At 42.2% G+C, this 13,398-nt stretch overlaps 1 protein-coding gene across 4 annotated transcripts in view; it reads left to right on the top strand.

Moving 5' to 3' along the window:
- Positions 1 to 13,398, top strand: part of LOC128746585 (FERM and PDZ domain-containing protein 4-like) — a 62,026-nt gene that overhangs the window by 41,354 nt on the left and 7,274 nt on the right. For all 4 annotated transcript variants that reach the window (XM_053843762.1, XM_053843744.1, XM_053843753.1 and 1 more), the window contains exons 3-12: positions 1,485 to 1,636; positions 4,064 to 4,166; positions 4,419 to 4,464; positions 5,618 to 5,722; positions 6,105 to 6,212; positions 9,397 to 9,528; positions 10,064 to 10,183; positions 10,634 to 10,770; positions 11,996 to 12,122; positions 13,263 to 13,352. In XM_053843762.1, the coding sequence (XP_053699737.1) occupies positions 1,485 to 1,636; positions 4,064 to 4,166; positions 4,419 to 4,464; positions 5,618 to 5,722; positions 6,105 to 6,212; positions 9,397 to 9,528; positions 10,064 to 10,183; positions 10,634 to 10,770; positions 11,996 to 12,122; positions 13,263 to 13,352 (1,120 nt within the window). The remainder of the gene's footprint in view (positions 1 to 1,484; positions 1,637 to 4,063; positions 4,167 to 4,418; positions 4,465 to 5,617; positions 5,723 to 6,104; positions 6,213 to 9,396; positions 9,529 to 10,063; positions 10,184 to 10,633; positions 10,771 to 11,995; positions 12,123 to 13,262; positions 13,353 to 13,398) is intronic.

Genomic DNA, 13,398 nt, shown 5'->3' with positions numbered 1-13,398 from the left:
AAATTATTTTTTCTTCTCCCCCCTGCCCCTCCCGATGTGCGATCCACACCCCGCTTCTAACGCTACATGGGAAGAAATGCGTCTTTTAATCTATTGAATCACCCATGCCTATGCATTAAAAGGTTTCTCACTGATCATGATCGGCCAATTTCAGCGTGCTGAACCCTACCTGTCATTACCGATCACAACAACTGATCACATGTGACAGCAGGCGCTCTGATGAAGCACCGCTGGTTGTGATGTGTCCTCCCGACTCGCTGCTCATTCAGCAGCAGCATGTCTGCCGTGGAGGTCCTTACAATTTGTCATGTAAAGTCCATCCAGCAGCACACACACAGGAAAATGCTGTTCAGGGAAGTGCGTCACAATTAAATTCACCATTTAAATCGCCAGCACTTGACGGAGCACAGAGAGTTTTAGATCGGTATACTGTAGGACGCAAAAGTCTTCTTTCCTGAAGTCAATCTATTACGCCGTGAGAGTGAGGACGTGTTGTTCCAGTAGCAGTGTCACGGTAAGGCGAACGTGGACTATGTGAGGAAATAAAAAACACAACTAAAAAAACCACAAATCTGAGCATGCATTTATCTGCCAAGCACCGGAACTGCACTTTCTCCAGTCACACTCGCGATGAATCCGTCACTCTGGATCTCCTCAATGTAATGATATGTTCCACGTCCAAAAATCAAGAGTCAAGAAATGTTGTTGGAATCCATTCTGAGACAGTTGTTTTGCCGACTGATGCGTTGGATGCACATCATTGCATTACCTTCTTGGTGGCGGTCATTTTAAATTTTCATTTTTATATGAGAAAAAATATGAAATACATAACCAATAAAATAATTTACATAGTTTGATGCTGATCACTGCACTTTGTCCTGGTTTGAACTTGATTTTTATCATATCAGTTACCCTGCATCTCATCCAATGTGGATCATAAACTCTACTTTACAGACACGTCAATAGGTTCCTATCTTTTTGGAGCAAGAAAATCAAGCCGTCATGGCGGTTATTCAGATGTTTTGAACTCGTTCCAGTGCGTTGTTTAGATTAGACGGAGTATGGATTAAAAACTTTTTTTTTTTTTTCAGTATGAAATGCAAACAAGGTGATGTAGTCCACACCATGCCATTTTCGCCTTGGTCACTCCAGACAACTCCAAATAGATATTTTTTTGTTGTTGCAGTAACAAAAACAGAAACCAACCTCAGTCTGAATGGAAGCTTGAGTTAGAATGCAGAGCCAGTATTTCTGATTTACAAATGACTTCTCAGCATAAATGTCGTGCTGACTGACGAATCACAGCCAAACTTTTGAATGATGAACAACAAAATGATTTCTTCCCGGTTTAATGCCGTCACGTCCAGCTGAAGACTCATTTGTACTGTCAGAACAAATCAATCAATCTTTAGTGCAAGTCACTTATTTGCTGTGGTCAGAACACAGGCTCATATTCATTTCGCTCACTGTTTTCATTCTCCCAGCCAAGTGTCCCAGAGCAGCTCCCTGGAGGAGGTTCACCAGGATGGCGTCCCCCCTGCTCCTCGCCTGGTGGAAATGAGGCGAGACCCGGTGCTAGGTTTCGGATTTGTGGCAGGCAGTGAGAAACCGGTGGTGGTCCGCTCCGTCACGCCAGGTATGTGGTGCATAACATAATGAAAATTGCAACTACCCTCGCAAAAAATCATATTCCATCAGATTTGGAATGACTAAATCGGCCATGGAATATATGCATGTTACGGCTCCATTAACCATATATACATATATGATTACAGTGGTGCCCCGGTTCTCCACCACAATCCGTTCCAGACGGCCGCTCGGGAAGCGATTTGTTTGAAATCTGAATCGATTTTTCCCATTACAATGAATGGAAAAAGAAATAATGCGTTCCAAGCCTTGAAATAGTCTTTTGTAGGAGTGAATGTAGAGTGTCTGCTGCAGGTGCGCTGTTCCTCTATGTGTGTGGCCGCTGCATGTGGGAGGGGTTGCCGAGTGAGTGACGTCTCTCCAGAAGTGAAGAGGTGCCCGGTGCGTGTCCAGCTCTGAATGTGCGCTTCTGTGCAGTTTGGCTGTGACAAAGTCCTAAACCAAGTCACGCTCTGTCCCAGACTCGCCTCATCCCTGTCCCAGCTCCAGCCCACAACAGGACATCAAACCCTGGAGTGAGCGCTCCAGACTCGGAGGGGTGGAGAGCGAGCACCTCCCCTGTGACACTCTACCACGGTCCAGTGGTTTTACACCTCAATATGAAGAAAAAACAGTCACTAAATGTAGCTAATGGGACACGTCTGCATACAGAGGCTGTGTTATACATAATAACAAAGGGCGTCGTGGGTCAGCTGATCAGTCCATGCACGTTATTTTTTTCCGGCTTTTTTCAGGGGCGTTCGAGTTATGGATTTTCGTTCAAAATCCGAAGTAAAAAAATCTCAAATTTTTGGTTCAAACTCCGGGACGTTCGAAAACCGAGGTACCACTGTATTTGGTTTCTGTTCCACAACATGATCCTTACTCACTTCTGCCAAAGGCATAATGAAAACACACCGACGATCTCATTCCTATCAACAACATTTCAAATGCTTTAAAACGTTTCAAACTATGTGTATGAAATATCTTCAGGGCAGTGATACGGAATCATAAAAAGCACACATATGGGTGCAAGAGGTCCTTATTATTGTTGAAGTTCTTGTTATCATTATTACATTTATTATCATACTTAAACAAACTTTTTTGTTAAAATATTTTAGCAGGATGGGAAAAAAAGGGTACTTTTCTCCGTCTGGAAAATGGGGTGGCGCTTGAGCTCCACTAAGTGTCTATATGTGTATTTTCAATTTAGCAACACCTCAGTACAGGTGTTGCTAAATTGAAAGTGGGACATGAGGTAAGTAGACCTGCCAAGATTGATTTAGTAGTTGACATTAGTTGTTTGGGGGATTTGTTCAGTTCCGTTTCTCATAACTGCCTCTGCACTGTCAGCTGTCTTGTCGTCTTTCAGTTTGTGACACACATGCGTTTTTCATGGCTTCGGATTATAGCAATGCAGGACTGTTATTGTTTGTTTTTGTGTGTCGCTGCTCCGTAATGGTTCAGTGAAGTCACCAGCACCAGTCTATCCACGTAAACACTCTGTAGACACTGTGAACATTTCAACGCTAAGAAATCTGAGTCTCACTCCCGTGTGTGTTGTCCACTCATACACACACAGTGGGAGTGATCAACCCCAGGAAACAGCACGTTTCACTACAAAACTGAGGACATCAATGGTCACCTCTGCCATAGCTACACGCTGTACCAAATAAATGAGCTACAAAAAAGGATCACTCAAAGATAAGAATCACTATTGTTATGGAGTGAGATAATGGATGGCAGAGATGTGTCAGGAAACTCCTTAACAATGAAGTAAGACGATGCAGATGAAGGTTATTCAAATGACAAATGCTTAAATTAGCTGGTCAGTGAGAGACAGAGCCCCCACACTTGAAATAAAAAAATCTTGAATGTGGTTCTATTTGTAATGTATCATTGAACTGTGGATGGATGACAAGACAGAGAAAAACTGGTTTGATTAGGTTTTCTTTTTATTGTTATTTTGTGTTTTTGGTTTTGTTTTTGGCAATGCAACTATACTTGGTGTATAATTATTGAACATTAAAAGTATTTTCTTTTTTAAATGCTGCGAAGATATTCTAAAGTTGAACAAATCATAATCGTATTTGTCTTTGTTTTTAGTTATAAATAGCAAATAACCTTTACATTTCAAGCTGGACACTGATGATGGTTCTGTAAGAGTGGCTGGTGCCATGAGCTGTGATCTATGTGGATTATGACTCGTTGACCAATTGTAAAACATAATCGGTGACTATTCGACTATCAGAAAAATCTTTAGTGGACGGCCTTGAGGAAACAGCATTTTCCGTTTTCTGAGAAAGTGTGACCTCCTACAATGTGATTTGTTTTGTTTTTTTGTGGGTTTTTGGGTCAACGTGTGTGTGTGTGTGTGTGTGTGTGTGTGTGTGTGTGTGTGTGTGTGTGTGTGTGTGTGTGTGTGTGTGTGTGACAGGTGGTCCATCAGAGGGGAAGCTGATGCCAGGCGATGAGATCATCATGATCAACGACGAACCTGTCAGTTCTGCTCCGCGGGAACGAGTTATCGACCTTGTCAGGTAGAGTCACCAGCCCTCTGGGACACGCGCTCATAAGCAGAGCTGTGAATGTTGCACCTGGGTGAATCAGATGGGAGTACAACAATGCAGTCTGTTTCAGTTGACAGGGACAGTTGGCTGGGATTATTATTGTTATGTTTTTTATATGTTGGAGCAGACATGCAACAGGAAGCGCTGCACTCACTTTCTGCAACCAGCACCATGAGTTTGGCAACATTTAATGACTTTCTTTTTGTGGTTTGTTTTCTATAGGAGCTGTAAAGAATCCATCTTGTTGACTGTTGTCCAACCATATCCTGTAAGTATATCTACTGACCCAAACTTATCCTCCAACTAAAGTGGGCTGCATTGAAGCATCGATCTTAATTTTAAATTTAAAGGCCTTTCACTTTATTGTGGAATCCAAGACATCCTCAGGTGCAAGAACTCGACTGTTGTCAAGTGGACCTTTGCGTCCAATGTTGCATTGATGCAGACGTCATTCATATGAATAGCGTTTCCTGACGTTAAAAAATGGTTGGCTTGACTCATGAGGCGGCACCATAAGTCAGGTCATGATATATACTGTATACTAGTGTTGTACTCGAGACTTTCAATTGAAAACCTAATGCGTCAACATGTAACGTGGAAAGCTGTGGTTTGGGTCAGTACAGGAGACAAAAGTCCAGTGTCCCATCATCATTATATTACGCCACGGGGGGCGAGGATCTGTTGTTTGACAGGCTTATAGTACTTATTACACAGTGGTTGATCGATCAAGTTCAGGTATTTCATCATCTGAAACAACATGCTACAGATTCAGCACAATATTTTAGTTGCTCAGTATGTGTTCATACTGTTATTGTGTGTGAACTTCAGCATTTTAATTCGATTTTTCAGTCATTTGGGGGATCATAAAACCGGTGCTCAAAACTGAACATGTTAATGTTTGGTGCTGTAACTGGTCAAGTTTGTAAAAAAAATGAAACGACTTTTGTTAGGTGTTTTCTTGACTTTTTTATGTGACATGATATGAAATTAATCTCACAGTTTTTTCGCCTGATAGCACGACATGCCTCATGATGACCATTTGAACTCACAGGGACGGAAAAAAAGTTGTCAGCTGACAATATTGTTTTCCTTTTTTTTAAGTAAAACATGCATTTGCTCTACTATGCAGCGGTGGAAAAAAAATTTCAGACACACCGTTGATGCCTAGACACCACTGTCAGCCAAAACAGAAGGGTTACTCTATTGAAAAAATGTAAATTATGGTTTGTTCCAGCACTGTTCCGTAGACTGCCGCTCGGTCAATATCAGTTTTCAGAGAACTTTTGTTACGTTGCATGATGAGGTTCCTTTTAATTGTGCATGTCTTTATGCAACTCTGTCTTCTTATGTTTCCTCCTCCATCTGTCTGCCCATCCCATCCCTCTTCTTTCCTCTCTCTTTTTGGACGTTTGCCTTTTTAGTCTCCTAAATCAGCGTTCATCAGTGCAGCCAAAAAAGCCATGCTCAAGTCCAATCCAGTCAAAGTGCGCTTTGCAGAGGAGGTCATTATAAACGGCCAGGTTCCAGTCAGTTCCGCCACACACACACACACACACACACACACACTGTTGTACCGCTATATTTGTGAGGACATTCCATTGACTTCCATGCTTTTGCCAGCCTCTCACCCTTAACTTAACCATCCAAAACAAATGGCTAGCCTTCAGGAGTCTTAACCAGTTACCATGACCTAGTTGTTTTTAATCATCAAACTGATGCTTAACTTTATGGGGACCAGCAAAAATGTCCCTACAAAGCACAACTAGGGGTGTTTCCAATAATTTGTCCTCACAAGTATCGCAGAATCAGCTACACACACACTGCTGTGAATTAAATTCTGATTTTGCATCCACTGACTTTACATCACGCAAAACTCGATCAAACAAAACCAAGCCTTCTTGTTTGCAGAACCCGGTGAAGGACAATTCACTGCTGTTCATGCCAAATGTCCTGAAGGTCTATCTGGAGAACGGGCAGACCAAGTCGTTCCGCTTCGACAGCAGTACCTCCATCAAGGTACGAGTTTTTGGACGTTTATTGTTGTGAGTCTTTACACTCACTGCAAAAGTGTGAACTAAACTAAATTAAATGTAAGTTTGTCTTGTGAGGAAAGCTGTTTTTTCAAAGAAGAATGACCTTCACAATACTGTTAGCATTAGTAACTATATTATAACTATATATATAATATATGTCAGTTTCCCATTTGAGGCTTTTGTGCTTTCTTCCTTCTTTTTTCAAGGTGAGTGTTTGGACATTTATTGTTGTGAGTCTTTACACTCACTGCAAAAGCGTCAACTAAACTAAATTAAATGTATTATTATGATTGTGTCTAACTTGAATTATCACAAGTATTGCTTCCTCGTTGCGGACTAAGAATTAGGGTAGTCATGAAAACTGGGAATTGATCCCCTTGAAGATATTTGTTGATAATAAAAGAAAAACACTTAAAAAGGCTTAAAAAATAAATTTGTAAATCACATGAAGAGCATAACTGCTGATAAAAAATAAAAAATAAAATAAACAATAAACAAAATAACATCATAATATCATAATATGAAAATGTAATTACATTTTCACTCAAATAACCTAAATATCTGTTTATTTTCAAACCTCCTGGAGACTTCGGTTCATCTTCTCTCTGCTTCAGCCAGCAGTTTTCACAGTAGAAAATGTGTTAGAGACTGCTAGCAGCAGCTAATCGTTTCCAACATAAGCAAGATTGAGAGCCAAGTACAGTAGTTATTTGTAATTTAATACTTTACTAATTGATTGGAATTCCTCATGAGGACCTGGGTGTCGCTGCCTGAAGTAGAAGAAAAACCTTTCAAGCTTCCTATCCCATGGTTCCTGCAGTCACTCAGACACCTACACATCTGTACACCACAGTGGAGACATCTGTCTTCTAGCTCATAGTTTCATGACCCGATCAAACAGCGTGTAAAAGGCAGACAAAACCCAACACATAATACAAAACAGTAGCCTGGCTTTACCACCCTTCATCCTCAGCCCATTTAGCGAAAACAAGTCCATTCAGTTGTTCGTAACCTTGCGATAGATCTTTGTACTCTCCCGTTGCTGTTACTTTTTGGTCCAGTTTTAGCACCATGAATTTGTTGGCTGCTGGCTGGTGTGTGCCCCGCTTCCTGGTTCAGTTGATTTTATTGTGAAAGTCATTAATAAGTAAAGCATTAATATTAATATAGTCGTGGATAATATACCTAATCAAAGTTAAATGAAGAAAAAAAAAACTGAATATATTTTTCCCCAACATGGAGTGAACTGAACTAACTCTTGTGCAATCCTGTTGTCTCACGCTGACAGAGAAAGCAGTTTTCAAACCAGCTATGACATGAGACAGTGTGGCAATATAGACTTACTTACAGCATCCAGGACTCAGGTGGCAGCTTCTACTGTTTGTATACAAAAGAGATCCACTTCCCTTCTTCCTTTGCAACAACTCATTCCATTAAGGCTCCTCGCAGCTTCCAGGTTGGAAACAGCAAACTCCAGACAAAGAGTTAACTGAGTTAGCTAAACAGTCGAGTTCATTCATTCGCTCATTCTGAAATGAGCAAGCGGTCCAACAATGGCAGTTTCAACACTGAGAAAAAAAGTAAAATCAGTAGCCTAAAGTAACCAAAAAGCCACACATACAAAATCAAATAGTTTTACTTCGATAACTGTCATTCGGTTGCATTTGCCGACAATTATTTACTATATTAATTACTATGCACACTAACTACTGTTTCATTTGTTTTTCAATATTTCATGATATATTTAATTAACATCACAGCATTTATACTTTTTATTAATACAGTGGTACCTCGGGTCTCGACCACAATCCGTTCCAGACGGCGAAGCGAATTGTTCAAAATCCGAATCGATTTTTCCCATTACAATGAATGGAAAGACATAAAATGGGCTTTTGTAGGAGTGAATGTAGAGTGTCTGCTGCAGGTGCGCTGTTCGTCTATGTGTGTGGCCGCTGCATCTGGGAGGGGTTGCCGAGTGAGTGACGTCTCTCCAGAAGTGAAGAGGTGCCCGGTGCGTGTCCAGCTCTGAATGTGCGCTTCTGTGCAGTTTGGCTGTGACAAAGTCATAAACCAAGTCACGCTCTGTCCCAGACTCGCCTCATCCCTGTCCCAGCTCCAGCCCACAACAGGACATCAAACCCTGGAGTGAGCGCTCCAGCACCTCCCCTGTGACACTCTACCACGGTCCAGTGCGGAGACAGGAAAGGTTTTACACCTCAGTATGAAGAAAAAACAGTCAGTAAATGTAGCTAACGGGACACGTCTGCATACAGAGGCTGCGTTATACACAATAGCAAAGCGTGTCGTGGGTCAGCTGATCGGTCCGTGCATGTTATGTTTTTTCCGGCTTTTTTCAGGGGCGTTTGAGTTCTGGATTTTTCGTTCGAAATCCGAAGCAAAAAAATGTCGAAATTTTTGTTCGAACTCCGATTTGTTTGAATTCCGAGACGTTCAAAAACCGAGGTACCACTGTATTATTATTGAGTTTTCAATTTCTGTTATTTTCCTGGCTCAAGTACAGTTCAATGCTGGTACGCTGACGTCGTCTGCTTGTGGCTTTCCAACCTTTGTAATTGCCCCGGTATCTTCTAGCGCAATCTTCTAAATTGTGTTATTCGTGTTCTTGAGTATCTACAGACAGGGATTGTAATCATATCTCAGGTCCCGAGTGTTCAAAAATACTGTCACTGATAGCAGGGGCGTCTTCTATACGAACTGTGTAGAGCCATTGCTTCTCATGATAGAAAGGAGACGGTTGCGGTGCCTTTGGCTTTGTCATCACCAACCTTAACTGTGGTTTTGGTTGTGTTCACGAACCTCGCCACAGGTAAAATTCTCCTTCCATGCACCTGTTTTCAGACCATCTTGGGTAGGAAAAGTGCTTTTTGTGGTTGGTATAAGTGGATAGTGACCAAATGACAAATAATGGTGATTCAGTTTAATCTCTTTCGACTGAAGCTTTTCTTGAGTTTTGCTTTTTGCAATTTGAGAAAGGACTGATAGAGCAACGACGGAAGTTTGTCTTGTAAGGAAAGCTGTTATTGCAAAGAAGAATGACCTTCACAATACTGTTAGCATTAGTAATTATATTATAACTATGTATAAGAGAGACACTTATACACCATAGCTGAAGTTGTCAAGCTGTTCCTCTGCTGTGTTTGTCCCAGGACGTGATTCTAACCCTGCAAGAGAAGCTGTCAATAAAATGCATTGAGCATTTCTCCCTCATGTTGGAGGACAGGACGGGGAGCTCTGGAAGCAAGCTGCATCTGTTGCACGAACAAGAAATGCTTTATCAGGTGAGTCGCATCATTCATTCACACCGACTGACTGGCAAAGACACGCACTCCTGCTCAGTATTCGAGCAGCATTTGAACTTCTGCGTCATTCATCGGTGCTGGCACACGATGGGCGACAGCTCACATTACAGCCACCCTCCCACACACACACACACACACTCATCCTCTGTGCTGGCCAAATTCTAATGAGGCAGGAGACAATTTTAATATTCGTAGCCACAGGTTCAGAAGTGACGCTCTGTGCTTGGCACACAAATCGACTGATGAATGTTTCAGCCACTCTTCATCTGACCTGCTCGATCACACTAGTCGCTGCTTCCATCTTGGTCTTTAGCAAAGGCCTGCTGTCCTTGGTAATAAAACTAAACCTCCTGACCTCACTCTACTTTCACAGCTCTGGTTATCACATACGGTCAGTTGAAAGGACACATCGCCGGTTGCTAAGGCTGGTGAAAGAATACATCGACTACAGTTTTAACCAATGCTGTACATCTACTGTGCCCTCCCTACCCCCCCTGCTCCTCGGTGCGTTCAGGTGACTCAGAGACCTGGCTCCGAGAAAATGAAGTGTTTCTTCAGAATCAGCTTTGTGCCCCGAGATCCTGTGGAGCTGCTTCGGCGAGACGCTGTGGCGTTTGAATACCTCTACGTACAGGTAACATCACAGACAATAGTGTTGCTAATGCTAATGCTAATTCAAAGCAACATGGGTTGGTCATGTTTGAGTAATAATCTCGTAAGGCCAAAAACATACTGGAGTTAATCTCTCAAGTTGTAAAATTTGAGTTCAGCTATTTTTGGGTTAAGAGTCGGAGGTCCTAGGAAGTTTTTGTGAAACACTCCCCGAAGCTGTCACCGTTTAAGATGATGACCGAATCCAATCTCCATTAACAACTTTTGTAAAATAACAAACACCAATCGATTAATTATTAATGAGTGGACGAAGCGGCAGTGCACTCAAACAAGACTCAAATTATCCGTGTCTCATCAAGTTCATGATTTTTATTTGGCTTAAGAAGCCCTGTACATCTGAAACCATTAAGTCCCTTGTCCTTGACGTCAAAATGATTTGTGTCATCCAGTTTTATGATGCCTTTTCCTTCAGTGCTGTAATGACGTGGTCTTGGAACGGTTCGGTCCGGAGCTGAAGTATGATGCGGCACTGCGACTGGCAGCTCTGCAGATGTATATCCTCACCATGACGACCAGACAAACCCAGAAGGTGTCACTCAAGTACATCCAGTAAGTTTGTGAGCATGGGTGCGAGACTCAATATAGGGTGCGTTCCAGTTGTGCTCGGAACTGGGAAATTCCCCGTAGCGCTCCCCCAGTGACGTCACCCCAAGTCAGACAATCCCTACCACCCCGGGAACACAATTCAAAATGGCGTCCCGACAGGAAGTTGAATGTAAAACGGCAATTTAACAAGGAATTGCTTCTAGCCACACAAAGTGCATGTGAAAATAACTTCTGTGGACGTCACTATCTTGTTTTCCGACTTAGAAAAGTGGAATTCACTGACCTAGGCTGTGACGTCTTTCCAAGTTCCAACATCCCACTTCCAAGGCAACTGGAACACAGTAATGGACGTGCAGTGGTACCTCGGTTCTCGACCACAATCCGTTACAGACGGCCGTTCGAGAAGCGATTTGTTCAAAATCTGAATTGATTTTTCCCATTACAATGAATGGAAAAAGAAATAATGCGTTCCAAGCCTTAAAACAGGCTTTTGTAGGAGTGAATGTAGAGCGTCTGCTGCAGGTGGCTGTTCCTCTATGTGTGTGGCCGCTGCATGTGGGAGGGGTTGCCGAGTGAGTGACGTCTCTCCAGAAGTGAAGAGGTGCCCGGTGCGTGTCCAGCTCTGAATGTGCGCTTCTGTGCAGTTTGGCTGTGACAAAGTCATAAACCAAGTCACGCTCTGTCCCAGACTCGCCTCATCCCTGTCCCAGCTCCAGCCCACAACAGGACATCAAACCCTGGAGTGAGTGCTCCAGCACCTCCCCTGTGACACTCTACCACGGTCCAGTGCGGAGACAGGAAAGGTTTTACACCTCAATATGAAGAAAAAAGTCAGTCAGTCAGTAAATGTAGCTACATACAGAGATATACACAATAACAAAGCGCGTCGTGGGTCAGCCGATCGGTCCGCGTATGTTATGTTTTTTCTGGCTTTTCTGGCTTTTCTGGCTTTTCGTTCGAATGAAGCAAAAAAATCTAGAAATTCTTGTCCGAACTCCGATTTCTACGAATTCCGGGACGTTTGAAAACCAAGGTACCACTGTATACATTGATATGGTGATACATAAATATAATGATTGACATGAAAAAATAAATAATCCTGAGAGATGAATTTGTTGTGAACACCTGTTGCTAGGTAAAAATCCTTGCAGTCCAATTAAAGCCCACATTTGATGGCTGTGAGTTCTGTGCTGAAGAATGCGGATTCAAGCCCATCTGTTCTCCACAGAAAAGAGTGGGGTCTGCCTCTGTTCCTGCCTCCCGCTGTGATGTCCAACATGAAGGAGAAAAACATAAAGAAGGCTCTGACACACATCCTCAAAACCAACCAGAATCTTGTGCCTCCAGGGAAAAAAGTAACCGCTCCCCTTCTGTCTACCCTTGATAATGCGTTCGTGGCGCTCCCTGCCTTTAAGAGGCAATTTCCTTAAATAGCTGCGCCTCACTGATTAACCTTGTGAAGGTTCTTGCCCTTTTCAACTTGAGAACCTTTGTGAAGCAGAGAGAATGTTAATAAGACATTGAAACTTAATATGATATTCATACCCACACGCACACAGTCACTTCTGCGACTTCAACTCGACTCTTTTCTTAAACTGCAGAGTCATATTATAGAATAGTGATCGAGCAAAACATTTGACTTGAGAAACAAGGCTACTACTACAAAAGTTGCTAACTCATTTAAAGCCTCTGTCTGGTCCTTATCATCCATGAGGAGCTCAGTGTGGAAATGTGTTTTGTCTGCATATAGAAGGACATGCAAAACTGGTGCCCAGTTGTGACAATATGGTCGTTTCGTTTGAGGCAAAACTGCTGCCGGATCACAATGTGTCCAAAGTGCGCCAGTGGAGTTTGAACGTTCTTCCTTCCATTCACTGCAGGAAAACATGCAGCGGATGATTGATGACTCTAAATTGTTACCCCCTGCCTCTTGCCCCAGATGGCTGGGATAGGCTCCACCTCCCACTAGGGAAAATGCAAAAGACAGTGAATGATAAAAAAAATATATAATGGTTTATTGGAAAGATACGCTTGTATGCTCTAACTGTTCAGTACACTTAAATGGTATGGTAGCGGTCAACATCACTGTCTAAACCCATCACGACAATCTATGCTAAGTGACATAAAAATCTTTTTTTGTCACAGTAAAGGTTGTGTTGAAGACAAAAAAAGTTGTTTTTTTATGTAAAGTGAGTTTAGCTGCAGAATGAAATAAATAAATAAAATACTAATATATTAGTGTATTTCCTAATTCACATTATTTTATTGAATCATTATTTGTATGTTGATCAATAAAAAGGGTCTTTTCCAATTCCTCCACTGTTTCTATACAAGAGGAATGCCAAATGATTTAAAGCTCAGTTGGGGCAGCAGCTAAACCCCCTATAAGCTTGAATAGGAAATCAGCCATGCAAAAGATACAAGTTCCTCCTAAGATTACAGTAGAGAGTGAGTGAATCTGCTTCAGTCTTATTGACTAATGTATTTCTCTGCAGCTCACTGCTTTACAGGCCAAGGTGCATTACCTGAGGTACCTGAGTGAACTACGGCTCTACGGAGGAAGGGAGTTTCAATGCATACTCTTGGTGAGGACACTTTTTTTCTTGGTCGAAGTCAGTCATATTTTGATTT

This window comes from Synchiropus splendidus, chromosome 1 (assembly GCF_027744825.2).
Source record: "Synchiropus splendidus isolate RoL2022-P1 chromosome 1, RoL_Sspl_1.0, whole genome shotgun sequence".
Taxonomy (NCBI): Eukaryota; Metazoa; Chordata; class Actinopteri; order Syngnathiformes; family Callionymidae; genus Synchiropus; species Synchiropus splendidus.
The sequence above is the reverse complement of the archived record's forward strand: the minus strand, read 5'-3'. Positions and strand labels throughout refer to the sequence as shown.